Source organism: Enoplosus armatus, chromosome 2, assembly GCF_043641665.1.
Source record: "Enoplosus armatus isolate fEnoArm2 chromosome 2, fEnoArm2.hap1, whole genome shotgun sequence".
Classification (NCBI taxonomy): Eukaryota; Metazoa; Chordata; class Actinopteri; order Centrarchiformes; family Enoplosidae; genus Enoplosus; species Enoplosus armatus.
The window spans coordinates 3,103,358-3,127,246 of record NC_092181.1 but is presented as its reverse complement, the minus strand read 5'-3'; the positions used below and the strand labels follow the sequence as shown (position 1 = coordinate 3,127,246).

General features: G+C 41.8%; 2 protein-coding genes across 6 annotated transcripts in view; both read right to left on the bottom strand.

Moving 5' to 3' along the window:
- cnnm2b (cyclin and CBS domain divalent metal cation transport mediator 2b) overlaps window positions 1-15,925 on the bottom strand; it is a 32,974-nt gene extending 17,049 nt beyond the window's left edge. For 4 of the 5 annotated variants that reach the window (XM_070916898.1, XM_070916915.1, XM_070916922.1 and 1 more), the window contains exon 1: window positions 14,428-15,913. In XM_070916898.1, the coding sequence (XP_070772999.1) occupies window positions 14,428-15,913 (1,486 nt within the window). Of the gene's footprint in view, window positions 1-14,427 lie in introns of all 5 variants that reach the window. The other variant, XM_070916906.1, reaches the window with a different exon arrangement.
- Window positions 15,926-16,997: 1,072 nt separating this feature from the next.
- On the bottom strand, window positions 16,998-22,477 carry as3mt (arsenite methyltransferase). The gene is made up of 11 exons (XM_070918242.1): window positions 22,415-22,477; window positions 22,048-22,096; window positions 20,814-20,941; window positions 20,580-20,730; window positions 20,194-20,330; window positions 20,033-20,102; window positions 19,789-19,870; window positions 19,580-19,711; window positions 18,936-19,075; window positions 18,724-18,846; window positions 16,998-17,773 (listed from the first exon to the last, which is right to left on the bottom strand). The coding sequence occupies exons 1-11, from the start codon at window positions 22,429-22,431 to the stop codon at window positions 17,666-17,668; spliced, it is 1,137 nt and encodes a 378-aa protein (XP_070774343.1). The 5' UTR covers window positions 22,432-22,477; the 3' UTR covers window positions 16,998-17,665.
- Between the last annotated feature and the right edge of the window lie 1,412 nt (window positions 22,478-23,889).

Sequence of the window (23,889 nt, the reverse complement as noted above, 5' to 3'; positions counted from 1 at the left end):
TATCTGTTGTGGACACTCATCACTGCCCCCCTCCCTGTCTTGCTCTCCCCCTATTTTTCCAAATATTTGAGCACTGACAAATATAGTGCAATGTCAGGGTGATGGGAACCCATTGGATAGTCTTTCTTCTAAATCTACCTCCAGTGAAAGTTTCCAGCCATTCTGACCCATTTTTCCATTGACATGGACAAAAACCTTACCCTGATGATGCCGGTAACATGTCGACTATTTAAAGCTTCTTCCTTTACATAAACATTTAGTCTGAATACACAAGCAATAAAATAACATAAATCTGTGGGCCTGTATTATCTGGAGACATAAGTGGAATGTGTGTCTGCCTGTATGTTTGTGTGTACAAGTGTCTGTATTATAGATAAAACTGATTTTAAGGAATTCCTAATATTAATACAAATAAGGGAACAAATTAACCTTAATCAGTCACTTAAAGGGGAAGTACGGCTGCTGCTCCAGAGAAGCTCTGAAATGACAAAGTGGATTCTTGGATTCCCTCTTAGTCTCGCTTTTTTGATCGTACGCACCTGTCAATGAGACTTTATGTTGTGCCAGAACTGTGTTGAAATTGTTGAGAACACAAGTTTGAGTGCAGAGTGTAGGATAAGCTGGCGTTTACCTGGCCAACTGCTCCCAGTACTACCACAGGTAGCTAATATTTGAACATGCTAATGGTAATACTGGCTAACACTAGTTTAAACAACTGCAATTCAGCCTCATCTGGACATTTTACAGAGCATTTCTCAAACACATTACAGCTGGAACATGCTTCTACAGGCTGCACGCAAGCCAATGTGCCCAGGTGTCGTTCATGTGTCACAACAAGAACACTACACGACGGCAACATGGTGTGCATTGACAGCAGCGAGGCAGCAACAGACGCCATTATTCTGACAGCACTACACAGAAGAGGAAACCAGAAACAAGTGAGGCTGTGTCTCTCTATTCAGACAGAATATCAAGACAAACCTCAAGGAACAACATGACTCCAAGATATCATTTAACGTCAGGAAAAATGATACAATAAAATGGGATGAGCTGCGTGTTCCACAAATATTTTTCCTGTTTCCGCAAGTTTTTTTACTGATAACCATAATGTTCCTCAACATAGTAACACAGGAGTTTTATTAAGTCTTTCTCATGGCTAAAAGAAGAGACAGCCTCTCTTCTGTATGCACCTTGCATCTAGGTGATGTTGTGAGAAATTGTGTCCTTCAGCTCGGTGCAGGGAATGGGACTAAATGCTACGTGTCCCTGAGCATCAGCGGCCAGTCTGGCCCACTGTGCCAAAAAAAGGCTGGTGTGCTAACATTTGTGTTCCAACGTTTGCACTTTCCCCCGACACAACATTCTCACAAATTGCTCTTGAGCTCAGATTGCATTAATTAATAGTCCTTATTTCCTATGCAGGGTAATGCTCAGTATGATGAGGAAACAGATTTTAACGTCCCAGACCACAGCACGTCATTCTCCTGTCGACATGTAGAGATTCATAGTCTCAGGGACACTTTGACAGAGACGGACACTGGCCATTACCTTTGAGTTACAGAGATGGTCTGTAATTCACTGGTCATCCAGCTAGACAGCTGAGAAACACAGAAACACAGACACACACACACACACACACACACACACGGTTACATACTCACACAAAGACAAAAAAGATTAATCAAGCTAAACAACAAACAAGGAGTTACAGATCACAAACTGTTGGTCTATTCATATTTGATGTCACCACATTTATATCTCCTACTACTACTATTACATTTCACTAGCAAAACAAAACAGGTACATAATTTTACTGCTGACACCAAATACTTTCAAACGCATGTGGGAAGATACAACATGGAGACTGAAACTAACTGTTCTGAAATCTCTGATGGATTGAAAGATGGTAGATAGCAAATCATTAGCACATTCAATAATTATAATAATGTATTACTATAAACAAGGCCTCTATACTGATATTCGGGTTTCCCAGAAAATTCATCTGCAGTGATTAACTGCATAAAGGGAGATTTCTTTATGGCACAAAATTCTTATTATAAAAGAATTTATGGAAAATGTAGTGACACACATATAGTGAGACAGGGTGGTCCAGTGGTTACAAACACTGTCCTGTTGAAATGAGACAGCAGATGTCTACCTGCTCACTTATTTTTTATTATTTTATTATTTTAACTCTGGGCAGCTGAATTGCACCATGAAGCAGACGTTTCTTTTCTGTGTGATGTCAACCAGCCTGGGGTTTGTGTTCAGTCACTGGTGCTTTGGTCCCTTTGCCTCGGTTGGCCTTTGGGTCACAATACAGTCAGCATGATATGGACTAATAAGGGTAACGCAGAGAAGTTAACTCTGCTCACAGCTCCTAACCGTCATTAAGGGGCCTTGGTCACAAGATCACTCTGCTGCTACTAGCCAGTGGTGTTTCACTACACACACACATATACAGCACAGTCACACACACACACACACACGCACACTGCTGGAATGACATTGTTGTTCATTCAGAGAAGCAGCTTGCTGTCGTAGCTGGCTGCGTTTGTTGTTGAAAGGTCCCCTGGGTGGAGATTCCTTTGGGCCTCAGTCATAAGGAGAGGCATCAATGGGAAACCAGTGGGGATAAATGAATGGGCCTGTGGTCAGGTGCTGCTCTGTTATGTGAGTGTTGCAACTGCTGAATAGTGAGCACATCACACAACGATGACAAGAACTGGGGGTGTTTTCAATAGGGATGGGGAATTTATACGATTTTATTGTTACCAACGCCATTATCGATTCTGCTCATCGGTCTGATACTTTATCGATTGCCTTATTGATTCACGATCAATTTTCTGTGTGGGAAAAAAAGTAGGCCTATGCAGGTAACACAACTGTTTTATTTTTTGTCATCATCTAAAATAGGTGAATTAAGAACATATTTGTACAGCGTTCGCTTTCATTAGTCAAAGAAAAAAAGTCCGACTGCACGGAACTAATGTTATAACAAGGTATTTACCCTCGATAACCGACGTGCCGCTCGGTTGGGAAGCAGTGGCACTTGTGCGTACAGTGTCAAATACATGGAATTCCTGGAATTGCGTAAAAAGATGTTTTTAGCATAGTGCCGGTGTTTCCACCTTTACTTGAAACTATAATTTTACAGACATTACAGCTAGCACTCTCGTTCTTCGTGAAGCGAAGCCACGCTTTGGACTGTTTCTTCTTCTCCGCCACGACTCCTCCTTGTTGCAAGTTTCCAGCAGCGTAGACGCATGAGTTTGTCAGAAAAACATGCCGGCATCAATAAAAGCAATTGATAAGCTCGAAGGCGTAATTTGGAACCAGTTCTCAACTGGAATGGTTTCTTGATTCCCATCGCTAGTTTTAAAGCGGCAAAATACATGAAAGCAGAACTGCGTCCGTGAGAATTTTCTGACTGAAATAAAATTGTGTTTTCATTAACATTGGCAACTAGTTTGCCAGAGCTTAAATCAGTCAAAGTCATTAAATGATTACGTTCCATCAGTAGTCTCATATTGATTTCTGACTCTTTCATTAGGTCCAGGTTAGGGATCTGAGTTTGGCTGCTCACATGGCATATAGGATCTATCTACACTTGCAGATGTTAGCATACTTTCTTTGACAATGACATATTTAAAGCTCTATGCGCTAACTAGAATCAACTTAACTGACTGAGAAATTCAGTGTCATTATGTTGTAATTTCCACTTGTGGCCACAGAGGCCACTGTTGTGTAAAAGTTACATGGTCCCGCTATCAATACTCTCACCTCATTCTCAGAATGAAAGTAAATAAGCATAATTCTCAAAATGTTGAACTATTTCTTTAAAGACACAGTGAAATAAAAAGGACATGTAAGTTTTAATTCTGTGTCCCATTATTTCTTGCTATATGCCAAATACATGGAAGCTAGAAACACTCCAACTGCCATTTCCTTGTGCCTTTAAGCTTGATGCTTCATTATGTCCTGTGTCAACTACAGAGCAGGTAAAAACCAAGCCTTTACAGTTCACTATGAAAATGTCATCATATAGCAAAGTATTTGCTTTTCTATATGACACATGTTTGCAGGGTAGTTTGCTGCCATTGGTGCGTGAATGTGTGTGTGTGACTGGATGAATGAGAGGCAAACTGTAAAGCGCTTTAGATAAAAGTGCTATATAAATGCAGTCACTTGTTATAAATAAGTCACTTGTTATTGTGCTTAATCCTTTTCAAGCCCATAGAGTAAAGTGTGACACTGTATGAAAACAAGAGTGTAATAAATCACTGACACGTTTAAATGATACAACCACAAAGCATTTTTTTTTTTTTTTTTTTTTTTACAATATACTTCTAACAATAAACTTTAGGAGTGAATATCTGCAGCAATATTGTGTCACGTAGCACCGTCACCACTGCAACTGAATCACTTGACGCACTCTTCACTTGTGACACAGAGAGAGCAAGCTAATTAAACACCTGAGAACACGCATTGTTGGCACCGAGTACTTGGAGCTTTAAAACTCATAATTAATACCTCAATAAAAACAATTAGCCGGGGCGAAATCCTTAAAGCTAGAATGAGCTAAGTACTCAATAAAAAAGCTCCCGTGCTTTGTGCAATAAGCTTTGAGAATGCGAGTTGTTGAGGAAAACATGAAACCTGCAAGAGCGTCCTGCGTCCCATGTTGTTTTTTTTATCACATTACTCATCCACACAGAATCATCAGACTGCTGCCAGTAGTGACCACTGACTTCTTATCCATTCATTCTAATATAAATATGCACTCCAGTGGAAGGATTTGAACACTTGATATCACTTTTGGTTTAATCTGCTGTCCTGGTTGAATCTCATGCACTCCCTGTTCAAATGAGGGCTTAATTATGGCATTTCCTGCTGTATGGCTGGCTGTAGACTTACTCAACGTCCATTTGTTCATCATTTTTAATGGCTCAAATCTGTGTTAATTAAAATACTGCCACACCGCTACAGTGGACAGACGTGAATGAGCTTTAAGCAAATCAAGCCAATCAAGACCACATGCTCTTAATACATTTCCTAGAAATGATCTGAAATTATTCTGCTCAAACAATCCAAATCTCAACCCTGGAATAGCAAACGGCCATAAATATTGTTTCTCTCAACATTAAGTCCCCCACCGCTAAATAACCATTACTCGTGAAAATAACACGTTGCTTCAAACATGTTACAATTCTTATCCCCAAAAGGAACATCCACCCTAAAATGGACTTGTTATTCCAATTTGAACAGTAATGTCAATATCGCCCTCTTGAATAAATAATACGCAGTAAACACAACTTGCTAAAATACTATATGAGCACAGCAAAACAACCATCTGCAATGGATGCAAACAGGACAGGAATAATAATTCAAGCTGGAGGGTCAGCTGTGGATGGGGTTAAAGCTGGAGCAGTGGCAGGGGCCTGCAGACCATAGTGGGGCTCTACTAGCAGTTTCCCCCCTTGCTGTTAGTTGGGAGACACCAGAGAGGGAAAAGGCGCACATACTAAGAGAACTGAATGACCTAAAAATGCATCTGTGCATTTACAACAAAGCTGCATCGGCAGATATCTGGTTTCTATCTGCTTTATTACTGCACATGGATGAAGGACAAAAATGTTCTGAAAACAGTGTAGAACTGCTTTTTATTGTACATAATATGTCTCATCCGTCTCACATCACATATAAGAAGAAGAAAAAAAGAATTGGGTCATTTTTCTTTTTACCAAGTGAAAACAGAACTACAATAAATACAATAGAAGCAGATGTGACACTTGTTTCTTTTACATTTAAAGTGACTGACACCACGAGCCACACTTTCCATGTGAGCTGTTACATCCGAATGGGCTTTTTGTAAAAGCATCACCCTAAACTACCCAATGAAGGTGTGCGTTTCATAAAGTTAACAAGTGACTAAGATGTCTGCAGTGTGGAACAATTTGTAAAATGAAAACAGCAAAAGAGCCTTGTGTTGTGCCTGCAATGGCTGTGCTTTGCAGGGCAGCAGAAAGAGCTACTTTCAGCTCAAACAGCACGAGCTGCCACTTTAAGTGGAACTAAGTGTATTAGTGATGTCTGTATGTTCTTTGTTTGTGCTGTTATTTTATAAAAAAGAAAACTATTATGATGCAGGGTATTTATTCTTAATATAGAGATGTTTTAGTTGTCAGTCTGTTTAAGGTGGATGTTTTTCTTTGAGGGCATGAAATAGTCACATGCACTTTTGAGAATGACACTTCATGGCCCATTGGCTTTTGCTAATAAATGCTTGCGGGTGGCTGGTGCCAATTTCTCAGAAACCAAAACAGTGGTGTGAGAATTTTCCAAATGTCCCCCACAAAGACATTTCCCACAGACATCTAGATCCATAAACTTTCATTAATAATTAAATCATAAGGCGTCATGTAAGAATAAGTATAAAGTCTGGATGCTCAATCTTTTTTTGTTGTTTTATTCATTATTGATGTGTCTTACATGGCCGGCTGAAATGAAACACTACCGCTGCTGAAGTCTCAGAAAAGTAGGCTCCATCAGCTGATTGTGAAAAAGTGCTGGTGTCTTTCGGGCCTGTGAAGGGCCCGTCTTGGGCTTTTCCTCCTGCCAGCAAATGGAGAGACGGACAGTGTGCCCGGTGTTATCAATGAAGCCAGCCTCTTGGCTCTCCGAAAAGTGCAGCTTGGAAGGCGTCCATGGCAGGGCATTAGGCCTGGAGGTTTGTGTCGTTTGTAATTTATAACACTGAGGGAAATGGGCAAGAGGACAATATGGAGAGAAGAGGGAGAGAGGGAATGTGGGAGGAGGGGGATGGGACTTGCTGCACAAGCAAGTAGCTCTGCTTCCCTGAGTGTGCTGCACAGAGCCTGGTTACTAGGCTGACCAAGCTGGAGGGCTTTCTGTCCCTCTCTGAGGCACAGCCTGAATGGGCCTTATTTTTCCTTTTGCTCAAGTCACAGTTAGACAGAAACTCTACAAAGATATAGTCGTGTATATAAACATGTAAGTGCAAATGCAGAGAAAACTAACTGTGGTAGGAGAGGAGTGCTTGGTTTAATCAATAAATGATATATTGACAGACCTTCACTGTATGAGGTACAATGTGTTTTATAGCAGCTCGTAGCAGCTTTAGTGTACAACAGAGACTCAAAGATGTCAAAGAGAAGCCAGTAAATCAAAATGGATGACTTTCATAAAGTAACATATCACTACTGCACAGTACCTCTGGAGCTCAATAGCGTAACCACTGTGACAGACGGTTACTGTGAGGACAATGGGCCTGATTTTCACAGCAAATCTGATACTTCCACATTGGCACATTTCAGCCTCTGCTAATATATGATCACTGCAACACAGTGGTGATCATCATCATCATCATCATCATTCTTCTCCTCCTCCTTATCATCATACAGCGACACTAATAGCAGCAATTTCCCTTCATTTCATAAGAATGACATAATGCACAACCGCCAAATTACCGTGATAGCATCTTAAAGACATAACTGCAGTCAAAACAAATGTCTGTGATGTTTTCCTCTCGCCAGAGACAAAAACAATATGACTTTTTACTGAGGACGGTATCAGAGATTTACCAAAAAACAAATTGTATTTCCTTTAGCGAGACGAGATCTACCGTTGAATGTAAAAGGACCACCTCTGAGTTGTCTTGTCTTCTTGTCTTGGTGACATTACAGATTACATTCATGGTTAAGCTTTGGGAGAGATTCATTCTTCATCGTCTTTCCCTTTAAAGTAATGAGATCTGCCAATCAATTAATGACTGCCTTGGACCACTCAATCAACACTGTGGACATCAACAAGTGTCCCACAAAGCTGGAAGGCCACAGAACCAAGATGTAAATGCTGATTAGGCATTTAATTAAACAGTGTATGTGAGTTTTTAAATGATTTTTATTTTTCACTCAAAGTAAAAAAACAACCCGACACACATTCTGCATTTATCTCTCACTCAGCTAACTTACAACTCAAATGCAGACCTATTTTTAACTGGGCAGTTGCATACACAGCATTTCTCAGTCTTATGCTGTTATGGTAATAGCTCTCCTATCATGTCACTTATAAAGTCTAAATAATCTGTTAACGCCTTTGCCCTTCAAATAGAAAAAGCACACAGGTCCAGAGTGATCTGTGTTTTGGGAAACAGCTTATTAAAAGGAACGTGGGGGTGGTTGCATTTTAGATTGCGTAATAACAAATTTTCCTCAGTAGTGCATGGCTACAGATCCTTGGCAACATGTGCTGGAGGCAGACTCAGCTCCTTAACTACATCCACAACACAAAACTACCGAAGCCTTTCTTCAGTAATATGCATCATCAGAGGCGACCAGAAGTGAAATGAGTCACTAATGAGTCTACGGTCAAGTTATTGCGCAGAGAAGACGTGAACCGACATGTACAGCTGTGCTGGATATGAAACACAACAACACTGTAGCCTTTGAAATGTGTGCAATGTAGATATTTTGATCACTTGAGATGACGCATTACACTTTTATGATTTCTGACAAAAAGAGACTTTAGTAATACAGAAGGACCCCTGTACCTGCTACAATGGGTGTCTCAGATTTATCCTACTCACTTCCTCGGTACAATATGGGACTCTATCTTAGTAGACATTCATCAGCCAGTTGTCCCTCTGCTATAAGCAGTCTTTTGATACATCGCATAAATCTGCCGTACAGAGGCGAGGAGGCCCGCTCACAGAGGTTTAGATCAAAAGTCTTCCATAAAAGAAATTCACACAATTTGCTCTTCAAAGGGAGGTTTCATAACGCGTCATCTTCAAGGCAACAGGGGCCGTGTGATTTTTTGTGTGACAGTAGCATTATCGTTTTCTATGTTCTGTTGCACCTTTTGTTGGTTGCACAGAGGCCAAAGCATTTTCCAACTAAAGCCAAATATACAGTAGCAAGCTGACGCTGACACAGTTGTTTGTATGGTGAATAACAAAAGCAGTAGTTGTAGGGCAGTACCACATAAAGGCACAGCCTACCTGAAGGCTTAACTACGCACGAAGCAAAGATTTTACCTTTTCACATTAGGACACACACCACTTAACAGCAAATACAAAACGTTTCTGTGTTAAATACGTAGTACCGGGCAAAGAAAATAAATGTAAAGTAAAAGTCATAATGCCAGATCAGACAGGCTTTGAGAATGCACTGCGCCTAGATTCGCACTCAACTGTTGTACTAATCGGGTCTTAAAAGCCTACACTCCATGTTGTACCAGAATCTGAAGAATGTAGGCCAATTCAAAAGCCACTCTTTTAACACAACAAACTCAAGAGTTCAATCCAGACAACATCTAAATCACCAAAAGTCAATCATGTATTCATTCATTTATATTTTACATGGCAGTTAACAATTGTTGACTAAATATTATGTCATCTATGTCACTATGTTCAACACAAGCATCCAATATTCTTAATATATTAATGGACGTAACCATTAACTACAAATAGCATGTACTTTAACTACTAATACTAGTTATTGTTGGGTGCAAAAACAGTTGAAAACTCTCCTTGGTGGTGCATTCAAGGACGCACTGACATCCCGAGCTATGTTTTCGTACAATTCAAACCCAGAAGACAAACAATAGATAATGTCCATCTGGTTGGTTGTTTTTCAGTTGAAGTTGGCAAATAAACTCCAGAACACCCTTAAAGCTGCACTTATCAATGCTATTATAGAAATGATCAATCAAACGACTGCGTGTAATGTGGAGGAGTCGCTTGTAGTGAGATTAATCGCTCAACTCTGCAGACAGACAGTTAGTTAGTGACCAGCTGGTGAACATAGTGGAATATTTAGCAGGTAAAGAGCCAGACATTTCCCCTATAGAGTTTTGAAAGGAGATTGAATATTGACTTACATTAGCCAGGTGGCCCGGGACAAAGTGACTCCAAATGAACTCTAATGTTGCTACGTGTCTGCTGGATGTGTAAACGGGACATTGGTTGCCAACACGTTTGCCACAACAACTTTACAGGGTGATAATACGTCCATGTTGTTTTCAGCTGGTTCTGCTACTGCCAAGTGGAAAAGCACATATGACGTTAGCCTAACTGTGACAAAAAGACAATGAAATTTTAACTGTGATGGATCACCTGCCGTACTTCCAACAAGAGTTTCAAGTCCCTGCAAAACTATGCTTTGGAAAAACTGTTGGCAGTATTCATGATTTGCAGAATAATGAGCTCAAACATGCAAAACAGCTTGTTTTTTGTTTTTTAAATGGAGAGTCAAGAGTACAATAGAGGAAAAGTTACCATTCAATGGGTTTCTACAACAGAAGTTTCTGCCTTCTCGCTGCCATTACAGCGTATGGAAACTCAACACTTACTTGTTGACATACATGTGCTATTTATAGAGAAGAAAATGTGCTCACCAAAACGTTTCATAAACTATGTGGTGAGGATTAAATCCCAAAAGGCAGCACAGGTGACTGGACAAATGAGCAGGAAACACAATCGAGGTGATTTTAAAAAGTTCAGTAGTACAGTTTAGTATCAACATTGCCTTCCATACAAGAAAGAAAAATCTACTACTACTGCCGTCTCCTGCAACACAAAGTAAAGTGAAATGCAGACAACTTTTGATTCGAGGTAATTAGTTCTGATAAAGTGAGTGGCTGGCAGGAGAAGTCTTGCTGAGTTCAAAGGGGTGTCCCTCATCAGGAAACATTAAGTGTTCTTACCAACATGATGCAATTTAATCCCACCACTTGCTGCAGTATTAGCACCAAGGGTTACCAGGCAAACACACACACTTACTAGACGTTTGCTATGATACGCTCCGCACAAACACCCAGAAGAAAATATAAAAGCATTTCAAGCAAACCACAAAACTCCTGTCAGTATCTCAACAAGGCCAACAGAGGTGGAAAAAAGAAAAGAGTTTCACTTTAAGACAAAGCACTGAGCAAAGAGACCGTGAAGGCTGTTGAATCTGAATTAAGCATAGATTGGCCTATATTGCAGCAATCGGGGAACTAGTTCAAGACGTGCCAGGCCTCATGTAGGCTCTTTTACACTGGGGACCTCACTCTCAAACCATTTTCTGTGTGTGTAGCATGGAGGGGGCTACAACTGTATTTCATTGTGCAATCCTATTGTATCATGACAAATAATAAACCTTGAGTTCTTGAAGCATATATACTCTGGGTCTGTTGTTAGCAAGGCAGGGAAACAATTGGTCAGTCCCCCTATGGACTTCCATATTCAATTTAGACAAGTGGCCTGCGTTCCCCAGGGGCAGAAAGCACAGCATACCTGTGCATAACCTGAACTGAGATCTCCAAACATCCATACAGCACATCCGTTCCTCCTCTCGCAAGGCTGGTTTACGCTGCATGTGAGTGAGTGAATAACTTTCACTTTCAGGAATATCACACATAACTCAAAGTCAGAAGGGCAGCTAAATTCCTGTTTCTGACTCAACTACTTGGTTTGGTCCCAAATGGCACACGCTGACCCACTCATTAACCGGTAAACCTGCAGCTTGACAAGGAGCCCCTGGATGACAGTAATTGTTGCAATCGCAGACAGAGAGCAATTAATGAAGGGGTCAGAAGTTTCCAGAGGGGTGTCTGCCTGAATTAAAGAGCTCCCGCATGAATCGGGCCGTAACCCCTAACCTAGGGCCTGGGTCGAGCCGGGGGAACATGAGCATGTGCACACGGTTCAGGACTTTATTAGTCACTACCAGGAAAATGTTGAGCAAATTCAATATTTACTCTTTCATGTTTTCCTTTTGTGAGGGCAACATTAATCCAGTGTGATTTCTGAATGGATTGCAAGCCGTAATGAATAGAAAAATGAGCATTACAGTGAATTATGTAATGCTATAAAGTTGAGAATGTGAGCGTAAGAGCATCTCCTACAAACCCTCAACTGCAAAGAGGAACCACCTCACCAGAGTTTAAAGCAAATGCTGCCACACAGTCTCTAATATGAGCGTGTTGCAGGTTTCTCCGGGTTTTTTTGTAACAGACTTCAGACGACTATGCTGCTCCGCAAGCGGCATCAAATTAATTAACAGTGACTTACAATACAAAGCACTTTGAACTGAGCGTGCGCTGCAAGCAGAGCCAGATTGACGGGAAACTTTAACCCCGCAGCCCTCCCTACAACAGTTGCTTATGACTTCTATGAGAGGCTGGCGGCGAATTCCCTCTGGCGCAGGGCCAGCCGCAGAAACACTCAGCCGCTACACACCAGAACTGGACCTATAGGGTGAAATATGTTGGCAACATATCGTGGACATGCTGTGTTTTGTCTTTTAGTGGGAGCAAACAGAATTCACAAAATACCACTAACTTGAGCAAACAGATACACCTGAGCCCAGTTACCAATATTTGAAGTATTTGAGGTGTCAGTTGATTTTAACTTGGAGACAGTGCTACACTCTCTGTATGTTTATGAACAATTACAATTCAGGCTACTATTCAACTGGTATTAGAGCTAGATGACAGTTAGACATAATTTAGACATGTAACATTAGCGTTACCTTCATCCAGCTGAAGTACATATCAATGTCAGGTACCTCGCAAGAGGGGATGGGACCTGATGCACCCGGCTCGTGGCGAGGGCAGCAGGAGGACACACACACGGCCCAAACCAAAACAACAACTTGGATGTAAACTGAGGAGCATCCCTAAAAAAACTGATATCGTGAATGAAGTTCAATACATAACTGAATAAGACTATTTTCAAATATTATTCAATACTACATTACAAGCTCCTCCTCTTGACGTCTCCTTTCTAAAGTTCAACTTGAATATTGATATTTCATCACAAAATACTTTGTGACTTTTGATTTTTTGTTGCATGTCTGCTGATACTTTTAACATGGAATGAAAACCAGTCTCTTCCCGTCTGGTTAATACTGAGATACTGCGATGGTAATAATGTTATTGTAATAACGTAGCAGAACACGGCACAACGTAACACTCTCGTATTCTGTTGACAAGGGGATTAATGTTTTCTGCTGCTAGTGCATGTCTGAAAATAGTCACCTGTGATGAAAACAAACAAACCTGCCCAACTAGTATATTATGTAATGCTAATTTGGCATGGGGAGCTACACCTAATTTCTGGTAATGGAGCTCAATGATTTGTTCTGTTTTTCCTCCCAATTAATCCTCTTAAAGTAAAGTGAATACAATCTAATGAGCACGCAATGCATCAATGGTGCTTTTTTCCCCACCAATAAATCGGTGGCTGAACAGGTGTGCCCATGTATCACTGGGTTAACTCCTATAGCTGCGTATTTGGACATAAAGAAAGAACAGGCCGGTACCAAATCTTCAAACACTGGCAGGAATAACTTAGTCAGAGGCAACAACAGAGACGGGGGTGGCTATGCAAAACACCAGGTAAACCGTGGGTGAGGTAAACATCTTTCTCAAACGCCATGCGCATACACACACACACACACAAACACACAACACATGGGGGGCTCGAGGGTGTTAGAGGCTGTTATTCATTATCCACACGACAGCATTCCAGGGCCGGACAAAAGGAGTTATCGCCACCATCATTCAGAGGCAAGCATGAGAGAGGTAGAGAGGGATTTAAGCAGGTTCTCAAACAAGATGCCCCCACCTGATAACCTTAGCACTGCCGTTGCACCATTCCCACATGTCCTAATGCATTCACAGATCAGAGAGAGAGGGGGTGAGAGAGTGAGAGGGAGGGGGGAAAGAGTGAAACAGATTGAATGAGAGGGCAAGGAGGAAAGCAAGACAAAGAGCAGGAGGAGAGAGAGAGAGAGAGAGAGAAACTGTGTGAACATTAACGGTGAATGGAAGCGATGGAGAAAGATAACAACACCTCCTCCTCCTCCTCCTCCTCCTCCTCCTCCTGCCCTTAACAGGAAGTGTCCAGTGAGGCTGTGGCAAGTGCACCTCACTACTGATTCGGCTGCTTCAGTGCTTTGTGAGGCTGGCCTGAAAAGAACTGCCAAAACAACCCCATCCTCTTCCTCCTCCTTCTCCTCTCCCTTCACTAGCTGGAATTTCTTGTGGAATCTTTCAGGGAGCCCCCCCCCCCCCTTCCCCTATTTTTATTCCTGAAAATCTCTGACTCTCTCACACACCTTGACCTTTTGATGGACAGAGCAGAAATGCTTCTTGCATTATACTACCTGAAATATACTATTATATAACTCACCTGTCTACCCTCCCTCATCCAAGGGGGAGGGTGTACAGGTGAAAGGCCAGTCTGCTTGTGCAATGGTCTTCCTCACTTTAGGGTCCAGAGAGATTTTACTGAAAACGAAGAAGGTCTCTGGCACCTTTTATCTAGTGGCCTTTTTTTCATTTGGCACCAGAAGAAAAACTTAAAAACAAAGTGGATGTGTGAGAACATGTGGGCACTCTATCGAGCTGTCTCACCTTTTTTAAACTCCTCCAGCATTGCGTCCAGCTTGGTGTCATTGAACACAAAATGTAACGGGTGGCTGTAAAACTTTGTGATGGTTTTGAGAGGGGTGCAATCATCCGGGTCCACAAACGCCAGGTCCTTGACAAAGAGCAGATCCACTATGTTGGACCTCTCGCCCTCGTAGACCGGGATGCGCGTGTAGCCGCTCTTCATGATCTCGGACATGGTGTTAAAGTCGAGGATGGCATCCCCGGGGATCATGAAGCAATCTCTCAGCGGCGTCATCACGTCCTCCACGGTCTTAGTCCTGAGCTCCAGCGCGCCCTGGATGATGTTCAGCTCCTCCTTCACCAGGTCGTTGTAGGGGTCCGTGACGCGCAGCATCTCCAGAAGCTTCTCCCGGTTGTACACGGTTCCTATCTCCTGTCCCAGAAGGTAGTCTAGCAGCTTGCTCACCGGGTAGGAGGCGGGGAAGGTGAGCAGCATGAAGAACTTGGTGAGGAATATGGTGTTGGCGCCGACAGCGAGGCCGTGTCTGGAGCAGATGGCCTGGGGCACGATTTCTCCAAATATGACTATTCCAATGGTGGACATGACCACCGCAATCAACCCCGAACCGGCGATATCATCCAGCAGGATGGTCAGCGTGGTGTTCACCAGCACGTTCCCGAGCAGAAGCGAGCAAAGCAAGTAATTCCCTTGGCTCCTGACCGGCTCTATTTTTTTGGCGTAATTCTTCTCCTTTTCAGTGCCGCAGTTCTGGACTATCTGGAGCTCCATGGGGTCCAGAGCCATGAGCCCCAGGTTCAACCCGCTGAACATACCCGACAGGCAAAGCAACATGGAGATGAAGATGACCTGGAGCCAGAAAGGCAACAGAAACTTTTTCTCCTCCACCACTATCACTTTGGTGTCATCCCCGTCGTGGTAGATCCAGGTGTTCTCCGTCCACGGGTCGTGCATCCCGGCCACGGCCGGTGTCGCGGTGGCGATGCAAAGGTAATACGCTTTACTCCTCTCCGTCTTTCGCAGAGGTTTGACCTCAATCTCAACTATTCCGGACGTCTTTCGATTCAGGATGATGTTGGGCAATATAATTATATCCGAAGTCCTAATACCGCAGGGATGCAAGCTGGACGAGTCCTCTTGGCTCTGGTTATCCCCCGAGGAGCTGTCAAGGCTCCCTACCGTCCGGCTGCGCTCATGTTCCGTGAAAGCAATTTTGGACCAGGTCTCGTTGTTGATGTTCTGCCCGTACACCCTTAATTTCACCCGAGACCGCTCGCTCACCCGCAGGTAGCCCCTATCCATGAAGGAAATGTCGTCCGTGTCCTCCAGTCGGAGCCCTATGATGACGGTCTCCTCGGACCCTTCCTTGCCACTTGTCGGGGTGACACAACAGCCAGTGACAGTTAAGAAAATCATCGCCAAAGCTCGGACCCGGTTAAGTGACGCCATTTTTGCAGCGGTGGGTGCTTGGGATAACGGCTCTGCCATATTGATAACCATTGGCAACCAACCTCCTGAATGAAAAAGGCTTTTAAAAATCAGAGCCAGTCGGAGTCCGCCTTCATCTCCGCCGAGGGTTGCCGTGACTTGTGCATCGGGACCTGCTCGTTCCCACTACGTGTCCGACACTGATGACTCGCGAGCGCAGGCTTATGGGCCAACTCGTGCCTCCCCTGATGTCCCCGAGACAGGCGACGGTGGCGGCCAATCAGAAGGGGCCGCTTACCGGGGGGCGGGGCGTCCGCAGCCTCCTTGGCGAATCAAATTCCAAAACAAGTGCACCTCATGTTAAAAGACAGACCGGACTCTACTCGTGACTTTTTTTTTAACATATATGCTACTACAGCAGATAACCGATGTGCAGGATTAAAATGTACTTGTTAAACATTTGACGTATCAATAAAACTGGACACTGTAACATGAACAGCTACACAATATAATGTAATACAATATAACAAATAAATACTACTTCATGGCCGAGGTGTAGATCCAACTACATGCCAAGCTTTGAGGTACTTGATGATTTTTATTTATTTGTATTGCATTGTATTACATTGTTTACATAAGGGTATGCTCATGTGCCTGCAGTGATGCAAATTTGTCTCCTACAGCATTGGTTCCCAAACTTTTTGACAAGTGACCCCTTCAAATGAAGCACTACTTGTGACCTTCCATCACAGCTTAGGGCCTTAATGTGGATGTGAGTTAAAGGCAGTTCAACCAAAGAATTATTTGTCCTTCTCAGATTATTGTATTTGAAGGATTTTAAGAGGACCGAAGAGAACCAGAGGAAATATATATATATATATACATATATAGATATTTTCTTCTTTCTCCTGCTTTTGTTCCCTCAGATTCATCTTAGGGCCCCACAGGGTGTCGGACTCCCAGGTTGGGAGCTGTTGTTTACAGTATATAGTTTCAGAGCAAGTGTCCATTCATCAGTGACCAGTACTAAAGGCCTATTTCAAATCAACTATGCACCTTCCATTCTTAGCTTAACAGCACCTCATGCAATACTGGTGTAAAGTACCCACAATATGATATCTGGAAAACAAATGAAAATAAGACATTCAATTGATTGGATATTTATTGCCCTATCACACATAATTATAATAATGCTGATGTTAGTTAGAACACTGTTGCAAAGCTCACACTAGTGCCAACAATAGACTGCCTAAAAAAATCTATTGAAAAAAACAAACAAATAATTAGGGGTATCGCAGCAGAAGCAGTGTCATTTGGTAAAGCAAAGGTGGAAAAGTCCTGATGAAGGTGGGAATGGCATGGACATGAAACTCAGATGTCTAAGACTGTAGACAAAATTACACATATAAGGAGATAAGCAGTAAAATATTTCCAATGTCCAATACTGTAAAACTTTTAAAAGTTTTGGGGTATTTGGATCTTGCCTTAATACGAAGCCAAAGTAATTTTATTTATGCAACATTATTATTAGAATAAATTAAATTCATAGAGTTTTTTAGACTTTTCCTCATAGACATTTCCTGTTTTTCCAGTGGAGGAGATTGACCACGGAAGTGTGCACAGAACATCAATAAGACACGTTTATGTGTAAGTAAGGATTCATTTAAATTGCTGAACTCTAATTTGAAATGTTAAAAAGACCCAACACAACGACACTGCATGAGGCATAATGAAGTCAGTACATCTGAACTACTGTTAATATGCACACACAGTATGATGTTGGGCCTGTATTTCTCAGTGCTCTTCCCACCATCATTTGCAGCAGGCAGCGGACCGTGTGCTGCAGCATCCCCCTGTGGCTGAACCTGGACCTTGTTTCTCCAGCTGAAGGACCAGCTCGAAAGGATCCACAATGCCTGCCTGTATCAATAGTTCAACAAGGTAGAAAACATTAGGTGTTTGTAACCTACATCAAGTTCCATGTAAGTATTACATACAAATTGTGTTTCATACAAGACAAATGTAAGGAATGTAGAAAAGTGAATTCTCACTTTTTCTTATTTTCTAGCATTAAACACCAATTAATATGCTGAACAATCTCCATGATGGCAGAATAAAAGGTTGTTGCACACTGAGCGTTTAAATGCATGTTTACTCCTGGTGTATGGCTCAGTGTCTATTTCATCAGACACTGGTTGTTCATTAAATCAGAATTTCACAGTAGCTGTGCTTTAAAGAACAAGTCCAAAGGCTTTTTATTACTATTATCACCAACTAGCCGTGTTGATTAGAGAAAAGTATCTCTGGCCTGATTTCACTTCAGAGAGGCAGTCCAAAGGTTAGACCAAGGCACACATTATCACACATCATATAAATTTCAAACTCACCCCTCGCTCCACAAAAACAAAATGGAAATCCCTCAATAGTAGAATAAAATGTCATGAGTGATTAGAAGGTTAGGGAAGTCATTGAAAAATGTATAGTGGTGTTTGTAGATGAGTGTGTGTGCACACAACGACCATGAGAGCTGATAAGATGGTACTCCATTAGCAGAGAAGAGAACATTCCTTCCTGTTCAAGGTTCCCCAGCATGACTCCACAGTCTGGTTATGACTCCAAGACAGCTGCTTGACCTTGTGCGTGAGGATGTGTGCGTATGTATGTTTGAGTGGGTATGTGTGTAAGAACTTGCAGCATGCGTTCCTGGCGCACACATGCATGTGAGACTGTGTGCACAGTTAAGACAGTGGGGCTCTCTGGGTGTGTCACACACACTTGAAACGGACACCATAAACATACTGACCTCTAGTGCTCAGAGGAAAATCAGACAAAGACATTTCCACATCCAGGAATTTAGTTGGGACACTGACCTTAGGTTTGACTCCAAGGGGCTCGCAGGGGCCTCCCGGTGGCTGGAAAGTGAAGTCCTCCGTAAATCTTGAATGGGTTAGGATGGTGGCCACCTCTCCATCAACCTCCACCACTTCACCCACCTGTGAAGTACACCCTCATCTGACATCATTTGCATATGGTGCCTGAGCAGAAGACACTGAGCTGTCCTTGTACTGCGAGATCTACAAACCTTGAATGTGTACTGACAGTCAAACTGGAAGCAGTCCTCTACTCCTGTAATGTTCCCATTATATATGACCTGACCTGGCTTGGTGTTGCCTTTAGGGACCTTGAACAGGCGGTATGTGGCAGAAACAAACTTGAAGTCACCTGTATTGCCAGAACAGGTAAGAGACAATCAATAAAGTTGTTTCAGAGTCAACCTGAAACACAACAATCTATAATGTCTTGTGCACCACCACAATTAGCAGTTAGCCATACCTGTTTAGTAGAACCCAGTTTAACCTACGTTACACATTAACCAGAGCTGTGCAGCACAAAATAAATCCAACCACCAGAGGTAAATCTCTCTATCTAAACCGAGAAAGCAGTCACTAATTTATAAAAATAAAGATGCAAACAAGACTGACACAATTTTAGTATTTACATCACTCTGAGAAAACCACAATATGAGGTGTATTTAAAAATAATATTAAACATGCACAATTTCTGCATCTGCTGTCGATGTACAACACAACGCAACAAACAATGGAAATGTTGGAGCTGGTAACCAGTTTGAAAATGAATTCTTGTTACAGCAACCCACCCTGAGTTATGGTTTAGAAATAAGCAAACGAGACAATACACAAAAAGAAAAAAAAAAAAAAATCAAACCAAGAATGTCCTGCAGTTCTTTGTTGTCGACAGTGATGACATTGGCTGTAACCAGCCGTGGTGTGCTGAAGCCCACTTCTTCAGCCAATCGCAGCAGATCCTTCCACCAGAGCGCCCCACCAAGACACTCACCTGCCAAGATAAACTACATTGTGATATTCTGGCACGTCTGTGAGTTTTTATGGCAGTAGGATATTCATTTGACACACCCCATAGGACTTTGTGGTTTTTAATTTCCTCTGATAGCCTTCCACTGCTGTAGACGTCACTGAAGTACAGCTCACCACCATCCTAAAGATCAACAGTCAGCGTTTGTAGTGAATATCTACAAAGATGTAAACTACATGGACTAATAGGTTTAATGATTCCTGATTAAAAATATTTTTGCGTGTTGTCAAAGCATTCTTGTGTCCTGTTTTGTGAGATTTGATTGGAAAGTGAAAAACAGTGTACCTTGAGCACACTGTAGGCTTCAGCCAGCACTCGCTTCTTGTCTGGAGAGAGATTCACCACACAGTTGGAACTATGGCAGAAAATCCACATTTCAACACAATTTCTCTACCGTTACACAACATTAAAATACAGGACAAAGAGAGACAAGCAAGACTTCTTACATAATGATATCAAAGGAGCTCTTTTCCAGACCCACTTCTGTTAGGGCCTCAATGTAGCCCTGGACAAAACTGACGTTGGGCGTCTTGTAGCCAAACTCTCTCATGTGATAGTCCACATATGTCCTGGCCACTTCAAGCTAGAAGAGGACAGACTCTCTCAATTGGGTGCACATTTCATTTTGAACAGTCATGCGGTACTATTTGTCTGAATAAGTCTTGAGCAGATACATACATACTGGGGAAAAGCATTTTGTCTTTCAAAATTCAGGATGTGATAGCTGTTGTTTACAAAACAGTGACAGCCTTCAGTAATAGTCCCAGGGGAGTCCTTTTTACTTTTCCATATACATCACTGACAGTTCACTGTGCACTTTGATGTGCAGTACCTGGTCCTCAGTCATGTCAATGCCAGTGACATAGCCCTTCTCGCCCACCAGCTGACTCAGCATGTAGCAGTCCCTCCCAGTTCCACTGCCCAGGTCCAGTACTCTGCAGCCCTCCAAGCACTCTGGCACCACCAGACCACAGCCATAGTACCTGAGGAAGAAGGACGCCCAGTATTAATATCGGCGGATCAGTGGTTGTTGCAGCTTGAATACATCTGAAGCAGCAACAGAGACCTGGCAGTGACTTCAGGGTGCACTTTCTTCAGAGCCTGGCGGATGAATGCAGGGATGGGCTGGGCTGGAGACACACAGGCATTGCTCTTCAGGTCTGAGGAGTTCCTCACCACCTTGCCATAATAATCCTGTTTGAACGCAGAAAAGGTCATTGTTGCTCCTCATCATACAGCAGGTTGTCAGCAGCTAGTACATGGCAGGCAGGTGAGCTGTGGAAAACTGCCTGCTGACTAATAATAAGAGGCCACTTCAAAGCTGAACTTGGAACAGAACAGTGCTGAACTACAACATTATGTTTTTAAACCTCTGATGCACAACATATTCAAAACCTTTAAATGCACAACATGGATCAAAAATGACCCGTGTTCATTTTCAATTGTATTTAATACATAGCTGAATGTTTCTTTGTAATATCTTTTTAACAAAATCGTCTTCACCCAGGATTTTAAGAAATAATTAATTATTTTGTTTTTATTATTATAAGTCATTATATTAATTTGTAGTGAAAAAAGATGTTGTGATAAAGTGCCCTCTAGGGTTCCCTTCCAGTGGAGAAAAAGTGATGCATGGTGAAGAAACTTTATGCGCTCTGGTGCCCCAGCCGGTGCTCTTTTTATTTTATTCGCCCCTGCCCTAAGACAGCGCGAGTCCGCCACTGGATCTGGATGTCAATTTTCACCATTAAGACGATTGTGAACAATAGTGATTTAAAAAAAAATCCTCTTAACTTGACAGTCACAATTTCCGCACGTATTCTTTTGATGTTTCTCATCATAATCACAACAAAAACCTCGATGTGTTTGTGCTATGATCTTTGCATATGGGTCTGTTGCACTGAGAGCACCACCTGACACATCTCACATCTTTCAAACCACGCCTTTACAGAATGATTAATAATCTGAGGTGAAAAGTACAATGAAACGTAAATGTGTGACAGTCATGACAATCCCATTGAAAACACATACGGGTCATTTTTGACCCCTGTTGCGCATTTTTTGGGGTAGTGATACAAACGCGTTTTGTACGCAAAAATAAAATAAAATAACATTAAAACAAGTGTTTATGATGATAAAAAAAAACAACTTAGTTGAGTCATTCATGAAATATTGACAAATAAAATGCATAACGTGCAAAGATCGCTCGGGTCACTTTTGACCCATGTTGTGCAGCAGAGTTTTAGCTGATTGAGGTTAGCCACCGCTAGCAAAATCATAAATAATGCACGTGATATTACCTTGACGTCCACGTGAATGGTGCTGTAAACGAAGCCTTTAGCACCCGCACTAGACAAAATAAACTTTTTTAATACATTAACTTCAAGCTGCATGTACGTTACAGTAACTGTTACTGTTAGCTATCTGCTATCTGCTAACGCAGACTGTTGGCTAGCTGCCGCAAATGGGAAGTTTATTCCACAAGTTTAAAATTAAATGTTAGTATTTAGTTCGTAATATCATGTGACTAATGTTACCATAAAACAACTAATAACTTCACCGTCTCACGTCGACGTTGTGTGAAGGTTCAAATTTGACACACTCGCTAAATTAAAAAGGATAACACTACGTGAATAACATACATATATGTTGTTAGCTTGTTCTTACCTCTTGTCTTCAGCCATTGTCTCGAGTGGTATCAATGTGGAGAGGAGAGCTTTCTGCTGTGGTTTGCTCCCTGAACAAAATCAACTTTATAGTGTACAGTTGACTTCCTGCTCCACAGCACACCCTGTCCCTCACTGCCTGACGTCACAGCTGAACCCTGGTACAAAGTCCAAAGAACGTGTTGTAGTCAAAGTGTAGTTTTCCACGACAGACAGAATCTTCACTCAGTCTCGACAACAAAAGAGTCCACTTGAATTTAAAAGGGTATGTTTATTGAACATACATCCATCTTGGTTGTTGTAATAAATGGCTTATGATCAGAACATTCAAAGAATATGTGCAAAACCACCTTACACGCGCGCGCACACACACACACACACACACACACACACACACACACACAGGTGAAGAAAGAAAAGAAAAGGTGTCTTTGGCAAGATGCCCCTGATCTTGTTAACAAGTTATCTACTGTGTTGTTAGTCAAACGTACCCTTCACACAACCTTAGGATAAGTCTTCAAAAGAAGTTAAATCTTTTTCTCAACAGAAAAAATAATACCCACAATAAGAGAAGAATCTGTCTGTAACAATAAAGCTAATGATTTCATAACAATTATGAAAGCAACTATTTGGTTCACAAACATGTTACAGAATATTATACACAATTGGCAAATATAAAGTGGTTCTGAAATCTTGTACAGTTCCAATAATTGTTTTAAGGAGTCAGCTGGTATGAAAAATAGCTCATCTGGCTACTACATGTACACAACATTACTTTCTAGCTCACAAAAAGCATAAACATATACTGTAAAGCACTTTAGTGTGTTCAGGCTTTGATGGGTAAAATTCAGTCATCTTACTGCTAATACAGAAGGTTCTCGTTAAAATTCAGCTTGTGCTGGACATTTTGAGAGACATCTTCTGTTCGATTGTTTTATATATGGCTGAAACATTTGTGCTTTGCAGACATTGCAATGTGTGCATTTGAGAGGGTGCTCCAAGGAAAGTCTGTGTGACACAGTGGCATGTAGTGCCACCAGTTCCAGTTCATTTCAGAGGGTGGGCAAACAAAAAAAAATGACATAACTCAATTTGTAAAAGCTTCACACAGCACATTCATTATATAATCAGAGGCGTTTTTCATGGTATAGTCATCATCATCAACATCTACTGCATTACAGCTCCTGCAAGATTTGGTTGGATTTAAGACATTCAAGCTCTTAAAGACATTTCAAACTGAGGAGTCTTCCAGAGAAGACACTTTAATGAAACCGATAGCTTTCAATATTTTAATGCTCTGAGTCCGTTTCTATGCGGTTTTCTATCCGTGATGCTGGATTATACATATTGCTTGTTAACTTGTCCATCATAAAAAAACATCCCTCTCAGAGATATCAAGTTGTGTAAACTCTTATCCATAATAGATATTCAGATATTAAGAATAACAAACGACAACGATCGGATTGTTATTTTATT

What these genes read in the sequence shown, in the direction of transcription:
- as3mt (XM_070918242.1), bottom strand. An exon ending in CCATTCACGTGGACGTCAAG is followed by an intron (nt 20,942 to 22,047) that starts GTAATATCACGT and finishes GCGTTCAAACAG; the next exon opens with GATTATTATGGCAAGGTGGT. An exon ending in AGCTCCTTTGATATCATTAT is followed by an intron (nt 20,103 to 20,193) that starts GTAAGAAGTCTT and finishes TTTCTGCCATAG; the next exon opens with TTCCAACTGTGTGGTGAATC.